The following is a 24,108-nucleotide window of genomic DNA, read 5'->3' on the forward strand; positions in this document are numbered from 1 at the left end:
GACATATGAAGCTGCAGATTATTACTCCCTCTAGGACATATGAAGCTGCAGGTTATTACTCCCTCTAGGACATATAAAGCTGCAGGTTAGTACCCAATCCAGGACATATGAAGCTGCAGGTTATTTCTCCCTCTAGGACATGAAGCTGCAGGTTATTACCCAATCCAGGACATATGAAGCTGCAGATTATTACTCCCTCTAGGACATATGAAGCTGCAGGTTATTACTCCCTCTAGGACATATGAAGCTGCAGGTTATTACTCTCTCTAGGACATATAAATCTGCAGGTTATTACCCAATCCAGGACATATGATGCTGCGGGTGCCTAATGTCTGTCCCTTCCTCTATGACAGTGTTTCCCAACCATTATGCTTCCAGCTGTTGCAAAACTACAACTCCCAGCATGCCCAGAGAGCTTTAGCAAACCAAAATTTTGGCTATCTCCAGTGACACTAATATATATATATATATATATATATATATATATATATATATATAATTTATGAACCTGACCCAGTATCCGCCCATGTAAAGGTGTGCACGTACAGAGGAGGAAACTATAGGAACCTCATGGTTATGGCTCTGGGCCAGGATACATATCTCCAGTCATCTATAAATACAGAGGAGCAGAGGGAAGAACATTCACAAGTCTCCAACATACAACTAAGTCAGGATGAGAACCGTGTGGACTCTGCTCATCCCTGCGCTCCTCCTGGGTCACCTCGTCTGTCTGCAAGGTATGTGCTCTATATACTGCTCCTATATATACTGCTCCTATATATACTCCTCCTGGGTCACCTCGTCTGTCTGCAAGGTATGTGCTCTATATACTGCTCCTATATATACTGCTCCTATATATACTCCTCCTGGGTCACCTCGTCTGTCTGCAAGGTATGTGCTCTATATACTGCTCCTATATATACTGCTCCTATATATACTCCTCCTGGGTCACCTCATCTGTCTGCAAGGTATGTGCTGTATATACTGCCCCTCCTGTATATATACTGCTCCTATATATACTCCTCCTGGGTCACCTCATCTGTCTACAAGGTATGTGCTCTATATACTGCCCCCCGTATATATACTGCTCCTATATATGCTCCTCCTGGGTCACCTCATCTGTCTGCAAGGTATGTGCTCTATATACTGCTCCTATATATACTCCTCCTGGGTCACCTCGTCTGTCTGCAAGGTATGTGCTCTATATACTGCTCCTATATATACTGCTCCTATATATACTCCTCCTGGGTCACCTCATCTGTCTGCAAGGTATGTGCTCTATATACTGCTCCTATATATACTGCTCCTATATATACTCCTCCTGGGTCACCTCATCTGTCTGCAAGGTATGTGCTCTATATACTGCCCCCCGGATATATACTGCTCCTATATATACTCCTCCTGGGTCACCTCGTCTGTCTGCAAGGTATGTGCTCTATATACTGCCCCCCGGATATATACTGCTCCTATATATACTCCTCCTGGGTCACCTCCTCTGTCTGCAAGGTATGTGCTGTATATACTACCCCTCCTGTATATATACTGCTCCTATATATACTCCTCCTGGGTCACCTCATCTGTCTGCAAGGTATGTGCTGTATATACTGCCCCTCCTGTATATATACTGCTCCTATATATACTCCTCCTGGGTCACCTCCTCTGTCTGCAAGGTATGTGCTGTATATACTGCCCCTCCTGTATATATACTGCTCCTATATATACTCCTCCTGGGTCACCTCCTCTGTCTGCAAGGTATGTGCTGTATATACTGCCCCTCCTGTATATATACTGCTCCTATATATACTCCTCCTGGATCACCTCCTCTGTCTGCAAGGTATGTGCTGTATATACTGCCCCTCCTGTATATATACTGCTCCTATATATACTCCTCCTGGGTCACCTCATCTGTCTGCAAGGTATGTGCTGTATATACTGCCCCTCCTGTATATATACTGCTCCTATATATACTCCTCCTGGGTCACCTCATCTTTCTACAAGGTATGTGCTCTATATACTGCCCCTCCTGTATATATACTGCTCCTATATATACTCCTCCTGGGTCACCTCATCTGTCTGCAAGGTATGTGCTGTATATACTGCCCCTCCTGTATATATACTGCATCTATATATACTCCTTCTGGGTCACCTCATCTGTCTGCAAGGTATGTGCTGTATATACTGCCCCTCTTGTATATATACTCCTCCTGGGTCACCTCATCTGTCTGCAAGGTATGTGCTGTATATACTGCTCCTCCTGTATATATACTGCTCCTGGGTCATCTCGTCTGTCTGCAAGGTATGTGCTGTATATACTGCCCCTCCTGTATATATACTCCTCCTGGGTCATCTCGTCTGTCTGCAAGGTACGTGCTGTATATACTGCCCCTCCTGTATATATACTGCTCCCATATATACTCCTCCTGGGTCACCTCCTCTGTCTGCAAGGTATGTGCTGTATATACTGCCCCTCCTGTATATATACTGCTCCTATATATACTCCTCCTGGGTCACCTCATCTGTCTGCAAGGTATGTGCTGTATATACTGCCCCTCCTGTATATATACTGCTCCCATATATACTCCTCCTGGGTCACCTCATCTGTCTGCAAGGTATGTGCTGTATATACTTCCCCTCCTGTATATATACTGCTCCTATATATACTCCTCCTGGGTCACCTCATCTTTCTACAAGGTATGTGCTCTATATACTGCCCCCTGTATATATACTGCTCCTATATATACTCCTCCTGGGTCACCTCATCTGTCTGCAAGGTATGTGCTCTATATACTGCTCCTATATATACTGCTCCTATATATACTCCTCCTGGGTCACCTCATCTGTCTACAAGGTATGTGCTCTATATACTGCCCCCTGTATATATATACTGCTTCTATATATACTCCTCCTGGGTCACCTCATCTGTCTGCAAGGTATGTGCTGTATATACTGCCCCTCCTGTATATATACTGCTCCTATATATACTCCTCCTGGGTCACCTCATCTGTCTACAAGGTATGTGCTCTATATACTGCCCCCTGTATATATACTGCTCCTATATATACTCCTCCTGGGTCACCTCATCTGTCTGCAAGGTATGTGCTGTATATACTGCCCCTCCTGTATATATATTGCTCCTATATATACTCCTTCTGGGTCACCTCATCTGTCTGCAAGGTATGTGCTGTATATACTGCCCCTCCTGTATATATACTGCTCCTATATATACTCCTCCTGGGTCACCTCATCTGTCTGCAAGGTATGTGCTGTACATACTGCTCCTCCTGTATATATACTGCTCCTATATATACTCCTCCTGGGTCACCTCGTCTGTCTGCAAGGTATGTGCTGTATATACTGCTCCTCCTGTATATATACTGCTCCTATATATACTCCTCCTGGGTCACCTCCTCTGTCTGCAAGGTATGTGCTGCATATACTGCCCCTCCTGTATATATACTGCTCCCATATATACTCCTCCTGGGTCACCTCATCTGTCTGCAAGGTACGTGCTGTATATACTGCCCCTCCTGTATATATACTCCTCCTGGGTCACCTCATGTGTCTGCAAGGTATGTGCTCTATATACTGCCCCTTCTGTATATATACTGCTCCTATATATACTCCTCCTGGGTCTCCTCATCTGTCTGCAAGGTATGTGCTGTATATACTGCCCCTTCTGTATATATACTGCTCCTATATATACTCCTCCTGGGTCACCTCATCTGTCTGCAAGGTATGTGCTGTATATACTGCCCCTCCTGTATATATACTCCTCCTGGGTCACCTCATGTGTCTGCAAGGTATGTGCTGTATATACTGCCCCTCCTGTATATATACTGCTCCTATATATACTCCTCCTGGGTCTCCTCATCTGTCTGCAAGGTATGTGCTGTATATACTGCCCCTCCTGTATATATACTGCTCCTATATATACTCCTCCTGGGTCACCTCATCTGTCTGCAAGGTATGTGCTGTATATACTGCCCCTCCTGTATATATACTCCTCCTGGGTCACCTCATGTGTCTGCAAGGTACATGCTGTATATACTTATATACTGCTTCTAGATATACTGCTCCATATATATATATATATATATATATATATATATATATATACACATTTTCTGCTCCATATTTGCTGATATGTATATTTCATGTATAAAAAATAGCCAAGAATGGTGTGAGCTCTACTGTATATTGTGCGATCAAGAGAGAAACCTGACAGACCCCATTAGAGTCAATAGGAAACATTGGGCACCATAAGAATATACATCATGTGACCAATCCAGGTCTGCCGTATGTGTGGTGGTCTGTGATAGAGCAAAACAACGGAAATAATACTACAAATGTGAATGGAGCTTAGGATAGAAAGATAGATATGTGGTAGCCCTTGGGGGGTGTTGGTAGTGGGGGCATTGTTTCGGTAGATGAGGGGTTAATGTTAACCCTATAGTTCGTGACGCCAGGCTGAGGGCTAGTATGCTGAGGTAATCCTCCGGCCTATCGCCGCCCTTCCCAGTAACGATAGGTGTATGTAATGAAATGACTGAAGGTCCACACTGTACTTGAACTTGAACTTGGGTAACTTTACTTAAGTGCTTGCTGTACATCCAATGAACAATAATAGTCTCAGGAATAGAGTCTTTATATAGCTCAATGACTGACAATTGTTGTGGACCTTGAGTGATATTAAAAGTCTCAGAATTGAGGGTAATTATTGCAGATCCGTCCGGATTTAGTGGATAGACAAGGTCCGGTGATCTTGCAGAGTGCGTGGGGATTGATACACTCAGTAATTAGAAGTTATCGGCCATTGCCGCAAGGTTCAGGACTTGACTCACTGATCTCAGCAGCGCAGATGCTTCTTTCTTGCTTGCACAGGAAACAGAGCGAACAAGAGAGCGAGAAGATGGCCGCCGCTCCCTTATATGGGCAGGGGGCGTGGCTAATCTGATTGGTCCGAACATCTGTCACTCATTGTTACAATGGGTGATGGGATTGACTACGTCACAAGGACCTCCAAAGGTCCTCAAGCAGAAATACCATAGAGTTCACCTAACCACGTGACCCGCAGGTCCTGCTACTCTATAGACAGGTAATTAACTATTTATAGGGCATTTATATAATATTTACATGCTTCCTAAGTAAGCTATTGGAGCAATAACCATCTGGATGAGAGGTGACTAGGGGTGAACTAGACCATGGGGACCCCGACGTCCTAGGGACTCTGGCTAAGGGGACCCACCCACGCAGGTACCGGATAGGATATGGTACCGAGACACCACAGATACATATGAGATTGATAGATAGATATGAGATAGATAGATAGATATGAGATAGATAGATATATGAGATAGATAGATATGAGATAGATAGATAGATATGAGATGATAGATAGATATGAGATAGATAGATAGATAGATATAAGATAGATATGAGATAGATAGATAGATAGATAGATAGATATGAGATAGATAGATATGAGATAGATAGATATGAGATAGATAGATATGAGATAGATAGATATGAGATAGATATGAGATAGATAGATAGATAGATAGATAGATATGAGATAGATAGATAGATAGATATGAGATAGATAGATAGATATGAGATAGATAGATAGATATGAGATAGATATATATGAGATAGATAGATATGAGATAGATATATATGAGATAGATAGATAGATATGAGATAGATAGGTAGATATGAGATAGATAGATAGATAGATAGATATGAGATATATATATATATATATATATATATATATATATATATATATATATATATGAGATAGATATCAGATAGATAGATATCAGATAGATAGATATTAGATAGATAGATAGATAAAAATGTAGATTTTATTCCATAACAGGTGTCAATACAGCAGCGACGTTTCAGTCAGCTCAACCTGACCTTTCTCAAGCAGTATATCCATAGTGTTAACCACATTTATATAGGGGTATCAATCACACCAGATACCAAATAGAATAAACAGCAATTAGTGAATAAAGTGCATCATAGTGCATAACCAAAGTGCATATAAAATATTCAATCACAAAAAATTAATCACACAATATATCAAAATTGTATACATAATTGTTAAAACCCACAAATATCATACAGTGCAAAAGATATTAAGATAAATGCTTAATCGCATTTAATTTAGACAAGTGATACACATGTGTAGAAAATAATAAAGATTAAAAAGGTGGGGGGAGTAAACACTCACCGGATGATCACATACTCAGCGCCATTACAGTAACTAGCGTGGGGTAATGCAGACTGCGCCTGCGTCACCTATTCAATGAGTGCTTGTCCATGTCTACGTAACTCAACCAATCGGTTACAGGCATTGTGGTTCCCACGGAGATGGGCGCAGCGTCACAGCACGCATGCGCACATCCCCATGAGTTCGACAGCGCCATCTTGAAAAAGGGAATGAAGCCTCCGTAATGCATATAGATGTACTAGTAAAAGAAATTTTTTTAATCTTTGTCTAGATAGATAGATAGATAGATAGATAGATATGAGATAGATAGATAGATAGATAGATATGAGATAGATAGATATGAGATAGATAGATAGATAGATAGATATGAGATAGATAGATAGATAGATAGATAGATATGAGATATATATGAGATAAATAGATAGATAGATATGAGATAGATAGATAGATAGATAGATAGATAGATAGATATGAGATAGATAGATGATAGATATGGGATAGATAGATAGTTATGAGATAGATAGATACATTTTGAGATAGATAGATATAGATAAACCATAAATATATAGATAGATTTGAGATAGATATATATAGATAGATATATAGATAGATATAAGATAGATATATAGATAGATTTGAGATAGAGATATAGATAGAAATATCGATAGATAGAGCCTCTTTTTTACACTTTTCACAGTGAAGTCAAACTGACATGTTATCTTGATTCTTTAGGGTGGTACAATTACAACAATACCCAGTTTGTATAATTTACGTTATGTTTTACTACTTTAAAAATTCAAAACTTTTTTTTACACTTTTTAATTTGAAGACTGGGAAAGGGGAGGGGGGGGGGGGAGGAATTTAAAATGTTATTATTAAGGGGTTAATTTATTGAGGGGTTAACACAATTGTGTTTTTTTGTTTTAGTCCCAATAGGGGACTTGTATGATTTATTATTAGATGGCTTATACATATCAATGCAGGACATATATATTGCATTGATCCATGCAATCCGTGTTCTATTGGTAGGGTCTGCCACAGACAGGCTCTATCTATAGGAGCAGATCGGCGGCCCACGGCAGCTCAGGTGAGCCCTGCGGCTGCCGGGACCATAAATCTCCTGGCAGCAATAGCGCCAAGGCAAGGAGATCAGACCGATAGCACCACCAAGGATACCTCTAACATGGATTTAAATGCCGCTGTCAACTTTGTCACCGGCATATAAAGTGTTAATAGCCGTCCGCTAAGTGATAATGGCTACATGTCAGGAGCCCGGTCTATACACCATAAGCAGCACAATCATGGGTCAGGAAGGGGTTAAATTCCTTGAGATGCTTCATCATAATTTGCAATGACAGGATAGAGTCTAAAGCCAAAATCGACTAGATGACTCCGTGAGTAGGGACCGTAATGAAAAGCACATGGTACAAGAATACACAGCAGCCTCACAGCAAACAGGGACTATTCCGGGACTGAAAAGGCCGAACATTTTATTGTATGTTTATTTTTACATTTATTTTTATTTATTTTTTATTATTAAATAAGAATAATAACAATAATAATAACTAAAATAATAATTATAATACAAGAAAAATAATTTAAAAAAAATATCACAATAATAATATAATCATAAGAAAAAGAAAAAGAATAACAACAGCAACAATAATTTTAATATCACAATAATAATTATAATAATAATATTATTATTATAAAAAAAAATCATAATATGTTATAATATTCTTCACATTATTTGATTCAAAAGTAAAAGAAGCGATCTGATTGGTTGCTATGGGAAGCCGCTCCCCTTTCCCTTCGCACAGGTTGTGATAAATCTCCCCCATTATACAGCATCTAGTGCAGAAATGTTCCTTCCGTTTTTGGGACCACACTATTAGGATAATAAACATGTATCCATTCAAATAAAGGGGTACTCCGGTGGAAAACTTTTTTTTTTTTTTTTTAAATCAACTGGTGCCAGAAAGTTAAACAGATTTGTAAATTACTTCTATTTAAAAATCTTAATCCTTCCAGTACTTATTAGCGGCTGCATATTACAAAGGAAATTATTTTCTTTTTGCAACACAGAGCTCTCTGCTGACATCATGAGCACAGTGCTCTCTGCTGACATCTCTGTCCATTTTAAGAACTTTCCAGAGTAGGAGAAAATCCCCAGCTACTCTGGACAGTTCCTAAAATGGACAGAGATGTCAGCAGAGAGCACTGTGCTCGTCATGTCACCAGAGAGCTCTGTGTTCCATCAAGAAAAGAATTTCCTCTGTAGTATTCAGCAACTAATAAATACTGGAAGGATTAAGATTTTTTTTATGGAAGTAATTTACATATCTGTTTACATTTCTGGCACCAGTTGATTTAAAAAAAGAAAAAAGTTTTCCACCGGAGTACCCCTTTAAAAGCTATATGCTGTTAAAGCAATACTCCGAGGTTCCCCGCACATATTATTGCTTGGAGTATTGGAGTATTGCTTTAATACTTGCGGCCCGCCGTCAATATGGACTCTAAGAAGGCGGCTGCAATGCCCCCCAGTGTGGGGACCCTAAAGGCGGAATCACTGTGGTGTAAAAGGTGAAATCTGCAGAAATCAAATTTAGACAGGACTGACCAGCTGGTCTAGGACCCGACCTGGGAAAGGGCCCACCGCTGCTATTGGGGATCCAGGACACCTGTTCAGAAGGCAAGAATATCCCCAAAGCGGCCATGGAGCAGATGAGAATAGCTCCAGCCGCCAACTTGACTCATCGAACCCCCGCGATCATGCTGCGGGTGGTCTGATGAGTCCCGCAAAGCTCTGCTAATACTTCAAATGCCGTGCTCACTTCATAGTCCGGATGAGATTAGGGATGTACATATATACGTCCTGGTGCACCTGTGTCCTCAAGGGGTTAAAAACACTTATTTAAAGGGGTAGTCCAGTGGTGAAAAACGTATCCCCTATCCTAAGGATAGGGGATAAGTTTGAGATCACGGGTGGTCCGACCGCTGAGGCCCCCTGCGATCTCTCTGTACGGGGCCCCGGCTCTCCGCCCAGATAGCGTGTGTCGACCTCCGCACGAAGCGGCGGCCGACACGCCCCCTCAATATATCTCTATGGCAGAGCCGGAGATTGCCGAAGGCAGCGCTTCGGCTCTGCCATAGAGTTGTATTGAGGGGGCGTGTCGGCCGCCGCTTCGTGTGGAGGTCGACACGCCCCCTTCCCGCGGGCTGTCGGGGCTCCGTACAGGAGATCGCAGGGGGCCCCAGCGGTCGGACCCCCGCGATCTGCAACTTATCCCCTATCCTTAGGATAGGGGATAAGTTGTTCACCACTGGACTACTCCTTTAAAAAATAAAAAGCATTCATAAACTGGGGTTAATAAACTGCAGTAGTGTCCTATGGCGCCTCTGTTTGCCTCATCCCTCAAATTTTTTTAATTTATTTTTTCCTATAAACACAATGCCTGATGTAAAGTAGTATCTGCCTGTCATCGGCTTTTAATTAATTTGTAAATTAATTACAGGCCATAAATAATGTGAGTGTGGACGCAGCCCTACAGGACATGTCAGGATGTGTTATCTGTATGATTCAGCTCAGGTAAAGTGGTTTCGCAGTAGTCGGTGATTTATTAGCTACAAAACTACAACTCCCAGCATGCACGGACAGCCGAAGGCTGTCCGGGCATGCTGGGAGTTGTAGTTTTGTAACAGCTGGAGGCACTCTTGTTGAGAAACACTGCTTGAAATGGAAGGTATATATGAGTTTCCAGGCCTCATCCCTTTATTAGGGCTCTTCCCTTTAAGGGGTACTCCGGTGTAAAACTTTTTTTTTTTTTTTTATAATCAACTGGTACCAGAAACTTAAACAGATTTGTTAATTACTTCTATTAAAAAAATCTTAATCCTTCCAGTACTTATTAGCAACTGAATCCTACAGAGGAAATTCTTTTCTTTTTGGAACACAGAGCTCTCTGCTGACATCACGAGCACAGTGCTCTCTGCTGACATCTCTGTCCATTTTAAAAACTGTCCAGAGTAGAAGAAAATCCCCATAGAAAACATATGCTGCTCTGGATAGTTCCTACAATGGACAGAGGTGTCAGCAGAGAGCACTGTGCTCGTGATGTCAGCAGAGAGCTCTGTGTTCCAAAAAGAAAAGAATTTCCTCTGTAGTATTCAGCAGCTAATAAGTACTGGAAGGATCAAGATTTTTTAATAGAAGTTATTTACAAATCTGTTTAACTTTCTGGAGCCAGTTGATAAAAAAAATAAAATAAAAAAAAATAAAAAGGGGAGGGGGGGGGGGTGCTAAACAACTTATCCCTTTTCAATAGGGTAGGGGATAAGATGTTAGATTGCGGGAATCCCGCCGCTGGGGACACCCGCGATCTCTCCTGCAGCACCCCCGTTTTTCAGATGCACAGAGCGAGGATCGGTCTGTGGCTGATGACGGGCGGTGCAGGGGACGGAGTATCGTGACATCACGTGATGTCTATGGGACTTGCATTTAGGGGGCGGGGCGTGACGTCATGAGGGGCGGAGCCACAACATCACATTACTCCGTCCCTGCATCGGCAGTCATCAGCCACAGAGCGATCCGTGCTCTGTGCAGCTGAACAACGGGGGTGCTGCAGGAGAGATTGCGGGGGTCCCCAGCGGCGGGATCCCCGCAATCTAACATCTTATCCCCTATCCTTTTGATAGGGGATAAGCTGTTTAGCACCAGAGTACCCCTTTAAGTCATACCTCTCAAACGTCTCGGTTCCGGCAGGACATTTCCGTTTTTGGGCTGTCCCGGTCCTGCCCCTGTGGTGGCATGCTGGGAGTTGTAGTTTTGCAACAGCTGAAGGCGCCCTGGTTGGGAAACAGTGCCTTAGCCTAAAGCAGTGCGTGTCTATGTATAATGAATAGGGGGAGATTTATCAAAGCCTGTGTAGAGGAAGAGTGGTGCAGTTGCCCATAGCAACCAATCAGATCGCTTCTTTCATATTTAACAAGGCCTCTGAAAAATGAAAATGAAAGTAGTGATCTGATTGGTTGCTATGGGCAACTCAGCAGCTTTTCCTCTGGACAGGTTTTGATAAATCTCCCCCTTTGTCTCTTAGAATGCGAGGAGAAAAAAAAACGAAAACGCAAAAAATCTAAATGATCCGTGTCCTCTAGGGATTAAAGAGATCGAAAAATTGGAGCAGAATTTGGCAGCAGAACCGATCCCCTTTCTGTAAGATAAATTCTCACAGTTAAAAAATAAGTTTAGATAATAAACTCCCAATGAGAACATTTCCCGTAATCTCCAGTGTCAGAAGCGATTCCTTATGTCAACATTCATTCACATCTCCTCTGCCAGGACTGAGGAAACCAGACGGAAGGTCCAGATAAACGTATCTCACCAGGTAGAGGCAAAAACACAAACATTAAAGGGGTACTCCAGGGGAAAACTTTTTTTTAAGTCAACTGGTGCCAGAAAGTTAAAGAGATTTGTAAATTATTTCTATAAAAAAATATGAATCCTTCCAATGCTTATCAGCTGCTGAATACTTCAGAGGAAATTCTTTTCTGTTTGGAACACAGAGCTATCTGTTGAATCACGAGCGCAGAGCTCTCTGCTGACACCTCTGTCCATTTTAAGAACTGTCCAGAGTAGGGGAAAATCCCCATAGAAAACATATGCTGCTCTGGACAGTTCCTAAAATGGACAGAGATGTCAACAGAGAGCTCTGTGTTCCAAAAAGAAAATAATTTCCTCTGTAGTATTCAGCAGCTAATTTGTACTGGAAGGATTAAGATAAGTAATTTACAAATCTGTTCAACTTTCTGGTACCAGTTGATTTAAAAAAAAAAAAGAAGTTTTGCAGCGGAGTACCCCTTTAAAGGAAAACTGTCACCAAGTTCCCCCATACTAATCCCAATACATAGTTAGGGTGAACAGGAGTCCATACAGGGGCCACTTACTTTTTTTATGCTTTTGTGTCGCCGCCACACCCCCTCCCATAGACTTGTATTGAGGGGGTGGGCTGTGACATTGCGAGAGGGCGGAGCTGTGACGTAACAATGCTCCGGCCCCTGTATTGCTCGTCATTACGCACAGAGGGAGTTTGCTCTGTGCAGTAATGATAGTGGGGTGCCGCAGCGGAGAGCCCGGGGGTCCCGAGTGGCGGGACCCCCGCAATCTCATATCTTTTCCCCTATCCTTTGGATAGGGGATAAGATGCTAGGGGCGGAGTTCCCCTTTAAGACAGCTTGGTGTCACCCATGTACGGCAAAAGTGAAAAATCCTTAATTGTGGGGGTAAACTGAAAAGGAAACTGTAAATATTGTTTATTTTTATTTTTACACAGTGCACTTTTTGGTTAAAAAAATGACGCATTCTCTTACTGTAGGTCAACGCATACTGTAGGTCAACGCATACTGTAGGTCAACGCAATTAAAACAATGCCCAATTTAGATTTCATTTTAGCATTTCCTTTTTTTCCTTACTTTGTTCTAAGAGGCATGACTTTTATTTTTCCATCCACAGTCCCATGTGAGGGGTTGTTTTCTGCACGACCAATTGTACTTTGTAATTACCGTATTTATCGGCGTATAACACGCACTTTTTAGGCTAAAATTTTTTGCCTAAAGTCTATGTGCGTGTTATACGCCGATATACCCCCAGGAAAGGCAGGGGGAGTGAGGCCGTCGCTGCCCGCTTTTCTCCCCCTGCCTTTCCTGGGGTCTAGAGCCCTGCTGCCGGCCCTTCTGTCCCCCTGGCTATCGGGGCCGCTGCCCGTTCTGTCCCCCTGACTATCGGTGCCGGCGCCCCATTGCCGGTGCCGATATCCAGGGGGAGAGAAGCGACGCCGACAGCCAGGTGGAGAGAAGGGGCAGCGGCACCCATTGCCGGCGCCGCTGCCTCGTTGCCTTCCCCCATCCCCGGTGGCATAATTACCTGTTGCCGGGGTCGGGTCCGCGCTGCTGCAGGCCTCCGGCGTGCGTCCCCCGCGTCGTTGCTATGCGCTGCACGGCGCGGCGCATGACGTCAGTGCGCCGCGCCGCCGCTTCTCTCCCCCTGGCTATCGGCGCCGCTGCCCGTTCTGTCCCCCTGACTATCGGTGCCGGCGCCCCATTGCCGGCGCCGGCACCGACAGAACGATAGCCAGGGGGAGAGAAGCGGCGGCAGCAGGGCTCTAGACCCCAGGAAAGGCAGGGGGAGAGAAGCGGGCAACGGTGACATATGTAGTGACATAGGGATATTATGATACCTATCTGTCTATCCTACAGGGTGGTATTTTATCCCTTATGTGTTGACATTGTTCTCTGTGATCTCTTCGCCCCGTAGTTTATACGTTTTGTGTTTTCTTTATGTTATTATTTATCTTGGCTGCTGATCACCTCAGTTTTCTGCTGCCCAATATTACTGTGCACCGTTGCCTCATTTTGCTTGATGTCCTGAACGGGATAAAGTTCAGATGATATTATCTCGTGCAGGTAAAACAAAAACATTACGGACTGGCTTATTTTGGGCCAATTTTGGGGAGTTTGTTTTTATAAATTAGTTTTTTACATTTGATATTTTGGCAGTTGTCAGACATCACCGCCCAAAATGAGGCAACGGTGCACTGTTGCCTCATTTGGGCGGTGATGTCTGACAACTGCCAAAATATCAAATGTAAAAAACGAATTTATAAAAACAAACTCCCCAAAATTGGCCCAAAATAAGCCAGTCCGTAATGTTTTTGTTTTACCTGCACGAGATAATATCATCTGAACTTTATCCCGTTCAGGACATCAAGCAAAATGAGGCAACGGTGCACAGTAATATTGGGCAGCAGAAAACTGAGGTGATCAGCAGCCAACATAAATAATAACATAAAGAAAAGACAAAACGTATAAACTACGGGGCGAAGAGATCACAGAGAACAATGTCAACACATAAGGGATAAAATACCACCCTGTAGGATAGACAGATAGGTATCATAATATCCCTATGTCACTACACTGACCACAATATGGCAACTGATAGAGATCAGTAAGCCGAGCCCGACGAATCTTGTATCGTTTAGAATGTTTGGGAAAAAGTGAATATTATATCGCCGAATATTAAAACTTTACCATTATCTTTATCATTAAAACTGAGCCTGGCCTCATTGCTAGCATAGGAGACGGGATGAGGAACACATGGTGTTTTGGTGTCATGTCAGCTTAGGATATGGAAATAACACTGAGATGATGTCTGAGTAGCCCAGAATACTTTGCAGCTAATAGCAAGATCACATGACCCCAAGGTTAGCCAATCATTGCTTGCAATATGTGACATACAGCTCCCAGGCCAATCAGGAGACAGCTAAGGGGTGGGTCTAAGAGACTAATAAGACCTCATGCACTGCATTGTGTCCGCCATCTTGGAGAGGAAGCTGTGCAGTGAGCAGCGCACAGAACTGTCTGTGGAACTACTGATCCCAGAAAGCCTTCACAAATACAATACAAAGCAATTTAAATAAAGCAGGGTAGGCTGACCTCAGGGACCTGCAATACTGTGTCCATTTGCTGCACTACAAATCCCAGCAGTGTCACTGCAGGACAAGACCATAAAAGCTATCCCACTACAATACAAAGGAGTACCCCAGCCATGTTCTCTGTCAGTAAGTATGTAGGTGGTAGTACCAGCACTGTGGGCACGACCTATTTGCCCAGGCCCAGTACAGGTAGCGGCAGCAACCAATTGCTGGTGGTAGTAGCAGCAGCTAACAGGTGCCTGGTGGTAGCACAGCAGCAAGCAAAAGTTGTCCACGTCTTTCAGAGGTTGTGTGGTTTTGGAGGATAATATTAGAAAGAAAATCCCGGCACTCGTTTGTTTTTCTGAAGAAGTGCTTTTTACTGTTTAAGATGCATAGATTTCATGTGTACAGTGTGTGTGTATGAAGCATGTACAGTATGTAATATGTACAGTATGTGTGTGTATGAAGCATGTACAGTATGTAATGTGTACAGTGTGTGTGTATGAAGCATGCATGTACAGTATGTAATGTGTACAGTGTGTTGTGTGTATGAAGCATGTATAGTATATAATGTGTACAGTGTGTGTGTATGATGCATGTACAGTATGTAATGTGTACAGTGTGTGTGTGTGTGTGTGTGTGTATGATGCATGTACATTATGTAATGTGTACAGTGTGTTGTGTGTATAATGCATGTACAATATGTAATGTGTACAGTGTGTGTGTGTGTGTATGATGCATGTAGAGTATGTAATGTGTACAGTATGTGTGTGTATGAAGCATGTAAAGTATGTAATGTGTACAGTGTGTGTGTTGTGTGTATGATGCATGTACAGTATGTAATGTGTACAGTATGTGTGTGTGTATGATGCATGTACAGTATGTAATGTGTACAGTATGTGTGTATGATGCATGTACAGTATGTAATGTGTACAGTGTGTTGTGTGTATGATGCATGTACAGTATGCAATGTGTACAGTATGTGTGTATGTATGATGCATGTACAGTATGCAATGTGTACAGTGTGTTGTGTGTGTATGATGCACGTACAGTATGTAATGTGTACAGTGTGTGTGTGTGTGTGTGTATGATGCATGTACAGTATTTAATGTGTACAGTGTGTGTGTTGTGTGTATGATGCATGTACAGTATGTAATGTGTACAGTACGTGTGTGTGTGTATGATGCATGTACAGTATGTAATGTGTACAGTATGTGTGTATGATGCATGTACAGTATGTAATGTGTACAGTATGTGTGTGTATGATGCATGTACAGTATGTAATGTGTACAGTGTATTGTGTGTGTATGATGCATGTACAGTATGTAATGTGTACAGTGTGTTGTGTGTATAATGCATGTACAATATGTAATGTGTACAGTGTGTGTGTGTATGATGCATGTAGAGTATGTAATGTGTACAGTATGTGTGTGTATGAAGCATGTAAAGTATGTAATGTGTACAGTGTGTGTGTTGTGTGTATGATGCATGTACAGTATGTAATGTGTACAGTATGTGTGTGTGTATGATGCATGTACAGTATGTAATGTGTACAGTATGTGTGTATGATGCATGTACAGTATGTAATGTGTACAGTGTGTTGTGTGTATGATGCATGTACAGTATGCAATGTGTACAGTATGTGTGTATGTATGATGCATGTACAGTATGTAATGTGTACAGTGTGTGTGTGTGTGTGTATGATGCATGTACAGTATTTAATGTGTACAGTGTGTGTGTTGTGTGTATGATGCATGTACAGTATGTAATGTGTACAGTACGTGTGTGTGTGTATGATGCATGTACAGTATGTAATGTGTACAGTATGTGTGTATGATGCATGTACAGTATGTAATGTGTGCAGTATGTGTGTGTATGATGCATGTACAGTATGTAATGTGTACAGTGTATTGTGTGTGTATGATGCATGTACAGTATGTAATGTGTACAGTATGTTGTGTGTATGATGCATGTACAGTATGTAATGTCTACAGTATGTGTGTGTGTATGATGCATGTACAGTATATAATGTGTACAGTGTGCTGTGTGTGTATGATGCATTTACAGTATGTAATGTGTACAGTATCTGTGTGTGTATGAAGCATGCACAGTATGTAATGTGTACAGTATCTGTGTGAATGAAGCATGTATAGTATGTAATGTGTACAGTGTGTGTGTGATGCATGTACAGTATGTAATGTGTACAGTGTAATGTAATGTGTAGTGTGTTGTGTGTGTATGAAGCATGCATGTACAGTATGTAATGTGTACAGTGTGTTGTGTGTGTATGAAGCATGCATGTACAGTATGTAATGTGTACAGTGTGTTGTGTTGAAGCATGCATGTACAGTATGTAATGTGTACAGTATCTGTGTGTGTATGAAGCATGCATGTACAGTATGTAATGTATACAGTGTGTTGTGTGTATATATAATCCATGCAGTGGCAGATCCAGGGGGGGGGGGGGGAAACGAGGCAATTGCCCCATCCCGTGCGTGCGCCCATTGGAAAGCAACACGGAGGAGCGGAGCAGCAAACAGGACATGCGCTGGCCAGCATGGTAAGTGACCAGCGGCACATCAGCTTCAGCGCTCCGACCACCGCTCCTCCAGTCCCAGGACCTACTGCTATGGTGGCCGGACCAGAGGAGCAGTGGTCGGAGAATTGAAGCAGGGCAGTAAACAGGCATACAGCCTCCAGCCATACACTGTATGGCTGGAGGCTGTATGTCTGTGGGGGAACATACTACACCTAATGTGGGGACTATACTGCACCTAATGTGGGGTAAACTATACTGCCAACCTAATGTGGAGAACTATACTGCACCTAATGTGGGAAACTATACTGCACCTAATGTGTGGGAACTGTACTGCATCTAATGTGGAGAACTATACTGCACCTAATGTGGGGAACTATACTGCACCTAATGTGGAGAACTATACTGCATCTAATGTGGGGAGAACTATACTGCACCTAATGTGGGGAACTATACTGCACCTAATGTGGGGAGAACTATACTGCACCTAATGTGGGGAGAACTATACTGCACCTAATGTGGGGAGAACTATACTGCACCTAATGTGGGGAGAACTACACTGCACCTAATGTGGGGGACTATACTGCACCTAATGTGGGGAGAACTATACTGCACCTAATGTGGGGGACTATACTGCACCCAATGTGGGTAGAACTATACTGCACCTAATGTTGGGGAACTATACTGCACCTAATGTGGAGAACTATACTGCACCTAACGTGGGGGAACTACAGCCTAATGTGGGGGGAACTATACTGCCCCTAATGTGGGGAACTATACTGCACCTAATGTGGGGAACTATACTGCCTAATGTGGGGAAACTATACTGCACCTAATGTGGGAAACTATACTGCACCTAATGTGGGGAACTATACTGCACCTAATGTGGGGAACTATACTGCCTAATGTGGGGGAACTATACTGCACCTAATGTGGGGAACTATACTGCCTAATGTGGGGGGAACTCTGCTGCACCTAATGTGGGGGGAACTCTGCTGCACCTAATGTGGGGGGAACTCTGCTGTACCTAATGTGGGGGGAACTCTGCTGTACCTAATGTGGGGGGAACTCTGCCGCACCTAACGTGGGGGGGAACTGTGCCACACCTAACGTGGGGGGGAACTGTGCCACACCTAACGTGGGGGGGAACTGTGCCGCACCTAACATGGAGGGAACTGTGCCGCACCTAACATGGAGGGAACTGTGCCGCACCTAACGTCGGGGGGACTGTGCCGCACCTAACGTGGGGGGGGACTGTGCCGCACCTAACGTGGGGGAACTGTGCTGCACCTAATGTGGGGGCCTAGTATAGACATTCGCTCACGTCGCGCTCCCAGCATTCAAGGGCCGGCGTTGCTACGTCCTGACGCCGGCCCTAGAGCGTGACGTGCGTGAACATCAGGGGGGGGGGGGGGCCTCCATGTCCATTTTGCTTGGGCCCCCAAATTTCTTCAAACGGCCCTGGCTGTAAGGCACCATGGTGGATATGCTCAGGGGGAGCAAAGACATCAGAAATTCATGCAAGTTTATTAGTGGGCGGGACGATGAGGAGTTTGCTGATGACGATGTAGTGTTGGACAGGGACCTGGTGAGGAGGAGGTGACGAGTTCAGAGCAGGAGGGTAGTGGTAGCCAAGAAGAGCAGAGCTGAGATAGGGCCAGAACGTCTGTCAAATGTACCAGAGGTAGGCCTGCTGGTATGATCAGCTCAGGAGTGGTGTTGAGCTTGAATCTTCGCAATTCGAATATTTATTGCAAATATGCTACTAGAGCATACTAGACTGGAGAGCGAATATTTGCCAATATGCAAATATCATCACTAAAATTAGATCAAAAGTGTGGGCACCCCAGGTAAAAATGTATATTAATGTGCATAAAGAAGCCAAGGAAAATGGAAAAATCTCCAAAAGGCATCAAATTACAGATTAGACATTCTTATAATATGTCAATAAAAGTTAGATTTTATTTCCATCATTTACACTTTCAAAATAACAGAAAACAAAAAAATGGCGTCTGCAAAAGTTTGGGCACCCTGCAGAATTTATAGCATGCACTGCCCCTTTGCAAAGCTTAGACCTGCCAGTGTCATGGATTGTTCTCAATCATCATCTGGGAAGACCAGGTGATGTCAATCTCAAAGGTTTTAAATGCCCAGACCCATCTGACCTTGCCCCAACAATCAGCCCCATGGGTTCTTCTAAGCAGTTGTCTAGAAATCTGAAACTGAAAATAGTTGACGCTCACAAAGCTGAAGAAGGCTATAAGAAGATATCAAAACATTTTCAGCTGTCAATATCCTCTGTTCGGAATGTAATTAAGAAATCGCAGTCATCAGGAACAGTGGAAGTTAAAGCAAGATCTGGAAAACCAAGAAAACCATCAGACAGAACAGCTTGCAGGATTGTGAGAAAAACAATTCAAAACCCACGTTTGACTGACCAATCCCTCCAGAAAGATCTGGCAGACACTGGAGTTGTGGTACATTATTCCACTGTAAAGAGATACGTGTACAAATATGGTCTTCATGGAAAAGTCATCAGAAGAAAACCTCTTCTACGTCCTCACCACAGAAATCAGTGTTTGAACTTTGCAAATGAACATATAGACAAGTCTGATGCATTTTGGAAACAAGTTCTGTGGACCGATGAGGTTAAAATTGAACTTTTTGGCCGGAATGAGCAAAGGTACGTTTGGAGAAAAAGGGGAACAGAATTAAATTAAATGAACCTCTGTCCAACTGTTAAGCATGGGGGTGGATCAATCATGCTTTGGGGTTGTATTGCAGCCAGTGGCACAGGGAACATCTCACGAGTAGAAGGAAAAATTGATTCAATAACATTTCAGCAAATTTTGGATGCTAACTTGATGCCATCTATGAAAAAGCTGAAGTTAAAGAGAGGATGGCTTCTACAAATGGATAATGATCCTAAGAACACCTCGAAATCCACGGGGATCACATCAAGAGCCGTGAACTGAAGGTTTGTCCATGGCCTTCACATCTCCTGACCTCAACATAATTGAAAATCTATGGATAGACCTTAAAAGAGCAGTGCGTGACAGGCAGCCCAGAAATCTCAAAGAACTGGAAGACTTTTGTAAGGAAGAATGGGCAAAGATACCTCAAACAAGAATTGAAAGACTCTTTGCTGGCTACAAAAAGCATTTACAAGCTGTGATACTTGCCAAAGGGGGCAGTACAAGATATTAACTCTGCAGGGTGCCCAAACTTTTGCAGATGCCATTTTTTTGTTTTCTGTTATTTTGAAAGTGTAAATGATGGAAATAAAATCCAACTTTTGTTGACATATTATAAGAATGTCTAATCTGTAATTTTATGCCCTTTGGAGATTTTTCCATCTTTCCTTGGCTTCTTTATGCACATTAACCCCTTCACGACGAGCGACGTACATGTACGGCGCCGCGAAGTGTCACTTTGCGTGCGGCGACGTACATGTACGTTGCGGGGTTCCGGGAGCGCCGCGTCACCGGTAGCGGTGATCGGGCCGGGATGACTGCTGTTATCTAACAGCAGGCATCCCGGCACATCACCGAGGGGGGTCCTGAGACCCCCCATGACCGCGATGCGTGCAAATCGCAGGTCAATTCAGACCTGCGATCTGCGCGATTCCGGGTCATACGGGTCACTGGTGACCCGGTGACCTGGAAAATAAGAGGGATCGTAGGTGTCCGAGACACCCTCGATCCCCCTAAAGGGATAGGAGTTTGGTGGCAGGGGTGCCACCCCTCCTATCCCTGCTATTGGTCGGCCGAGCGACCGACCGATAGCAGACCGGGGGAGGGGGGGTTAAAGTTCGGTAAAGTTCGGTCCCCCAGCTTTGCCCACCTATCGGTGTCCGGGCAAAACGGGGGAACCGTCCAGGGAAGGTCGGCGCCGAAGGTCCCTACCTGGATCCCGGATCCCGGATCGCGATCCTCCATGCGGGGATCCCCCACGTGCGTCGGCGGCTTCCGGGTCCTGCTAGGTGAGTTGTTGCCGAGCAACATCCGGAGGGCCAAAGTTTACAGTGGTCTCTAAACCGTGGCCCTCCAGATGTTGCAAAACTACAACTCCCAGCATGCCCAGACAGCTGTTTGCTGTGTGGGCATGCTGGGACTTGTAGTTTTGCAATATTTAGAGGGGTTCAGGTTGTAGATCACTAAGTGGTCTCAAACTGTAGCCCTCCAGATGTTACAAAACTACAACTCTCAGCATGCCCAGACAGCAGTTTGCTGTCTGGGCATGCTGCGAGTTGTAGTTTTGCAACATCTGGAGGGCCACAGTTTTGAGACCACTGGACAGTGATTTACAACTTGAACCCCTCTAAATCTTGCAAAACTACAACTCCCAGCATTCAGGAACAGCATAAGGCTGTCTTGGCATGCTGGGAGTTGTACTTGCGTGCCTCCAGCCATTGCATAACTACATCTCCCAGCATGCCCTTCCGCAATCAGTACATGCTGGGAGTTGCAGTTTTGCAACAGCTGGAGGCACACTGGTTGGAAAATACTGAGTTAGGTCATAGAACCTAACTCAAGGTTTTCCAGCCAGTGTGCCTCCAGCTGTTGCAAAACTACAACTCCCAGCATGCATGGTCTGTCAGTGCATGCTGGGAGTTGTAGTTTTGACCCCCCTCCCGTGTGAATGTACAGGCTACATTCACACTGGCGGCAGATTACAGTGAGTTCCCCGCTACAAATTTGAGCTGCGGCAAATTTTCCGCCGCAGCTCAAACTCCTAGCGGGAGACTCAGTGTAATCTGCCGCCAGTGTGAATGTAACCTAAAAACACTACACTACACTAACATAAAATAAAGAGTAAAACACTACATATACACACGTACACTGCCCCCCCACCACCCCCCTCCCCAATAAAAATGAAAAACGTATTGTATGGCAGTGTTTCTAAGATGGAGCCTCCAGCTGTTGCAAAACAAAAACTCCCAGCATTTCTGGACAGCAATTGACTGTCCAAGCATGCTGGGAGTTTAGCAACAGCTGGAGGCACCCTGTTTGGGAATCACTGACATAGAATACCCCTATGTCCACCCCTATGCAAGTCCCTAATTCAGGCCTCAAATGCGCATGGCGCTCTCACTTTGGAGCCCTGTTGTATTTCAAGGAAACAGTATAGGGTCACATATGGGGTATCGCCGTACTCGGGAGAAATTGCCTAACAAATTTTGGGGGGCTTTTTCTCCTTTTACCCCTTATGAAAAGGAACAGTTGGGATCTACACCAGCATGTTAGTGTAAAAAAATGAAAAATTTTACACTAACATGCTGGTGTTGCCCTATACTTTTCATTTTCACAAGAGGTAAAAGGGAAAAACGCCCCCCAAAATTTGTAACGCAATTTCTCCCGAGTACGGAGATACCCCATATGTGGGTGCAAAGTGCTCTGGGGGCGCACAACAAGGCCCAGAAGGGAGAGTGCGCCATGTACATTTGGGTGATTTGCACAGAGGTGGCTGATTGTTACAGCGGTTCTGACAAACGCAAAAAAAAAAAACACACCCACATGTGACCCCATTTTGAAAACTACACCCCTCACGGAATGTAATAAGGGGTGCCGTGAGAATTTACACCCCACAGGTGTCTGACGGATCTTTGGAACAGTGGTCCGTGAAAATGAAAAATTTTGCACAGCCCACTGTTCCAAAGATCTGACAGACACCAGTGGGGGGTAAATGCTCACTGTACCCCTCATTACATTCTGTGAGGGGTCTAGTTTCCAAAATGGTATGCCATGTGGGGGTTATTTTGCTGTTCTGGCACCATAGGGGCTTCCTAAATGCGACATGCCCCCCGAGCAAAATTTGCTCTCAAAAAGCCAAATATGACTCCTTCTCTTCTGAGCATTGTAGTTCGTCCGCAGTGCACTTCAGGTCCACTTATGGGGTACCTCCATACTCAGAAGAGATGGGGTTACCAATTTTGGGGGGTCTTTTCTGCTATTAACCATTTAAAAAATTTGAAACTTGGGGGGAAAACCAACATTTGTTTTTTTTTTTACATATGCAAAAGTCGTGAAACACCTGTGGGGTATTAAGGCTCACTTAATTCCTTGTTACCTCCCTCAAGGGGTCTAGTTTCCAAAATGGTATGCCATGTTTTTTTTTTTTTTTTGCTGTTCTGGCACCATAGGATCTTCCTAAATGCGACATGCCCCCAAAAACCATTTCAGAAAAACGTACTCTCTAAAATCCCCTTGTCGCTCCTTCCCTTCTGAGCCCTCTACTGCGCCCGCCGAACACTTTATATAGACATATGAGGTATGTGCTTACTCGAGAGAAATTGGGCTACAAATATAAGTATACATTTTCTCCTTTTACCCCTTGTAAAAATTCAAAAATTGGGTCTACAAGAACATGCGAGTGTAAAAAATGAAGATTTTGAATTTTCTCCTTCACTTTGCTGCTTTTCCTGTGAAACACCTAAAGGGTTAAAACATTTACTGAATGTAATTTTGAATACTTTGGGGGGTGCAGTTTTTATAATGGGGTCATTTATGGGGTATTTCTAATATGAAGACCCTTCAAATCCACTTCAAACCTGAACTGGTCCCTGAAAAATTGCGAGTTTGAAAATTTTGTGAAAAGTTGGAAAATTGCTGCTGAACTTTGAAGCCCTCTGGTGTCTTCCAAAAGTAAAAACTCGTCAATTTTATGATGCAAACATAAAGTAGACATATTGTATATGTGAATCCCAAAAAAAATTATTTGGAATATCCATTTTCCTTACAAGCAGAGAGCTTCAAAGTTAGAAAAATGCAAAATTTTTAATTTTTTCCTCAAATTTTGGGATTTTTCACCAAGAAAGGATGCAAGTTACCACAAAAATTTACCACTATGTTAAAGTAGAATATGTCACG

The 24,108-nt window shown here is 43.5% G+C and overlaps 1 protein-coding gene across 1 annotated transcript in view; it reads left to right on the top strand.

Moving 5' to 3' along the window:
• The first annotated feature begins 673 nt into the window (after positions 1 to 673).
• The window catches only part of LOC130296168 (regakine-1-like), a 52,657-nt gene continuing 29,222 nt past the window's right edge, over positions 674 to 24,108 (top strand). Inside the window, exon 1 of the mRNA XM_056547406.1 lies at positions 674 to 737. Coding sequence (XP_056403381.1) covers positions 674 to 737 — 64 coding nt within the window. The remainder of the gene's footprint in view (positions 738 to 24,108) is intronic.

Source organism: Hyla sarda, chromosome 1 (genome assembly GCF_029499605.1).
Source record: "Hyla sarda isolate aHylSar1 chromosome 1, aHylSar1.hap1, whole genome shotgun sequence".
Classification (NCBI taxonomy): Eukaryota; Metazoa; Chordata; class Amphibia; order Anura; family Hylidae; genus Hyla; species Hyla sarda.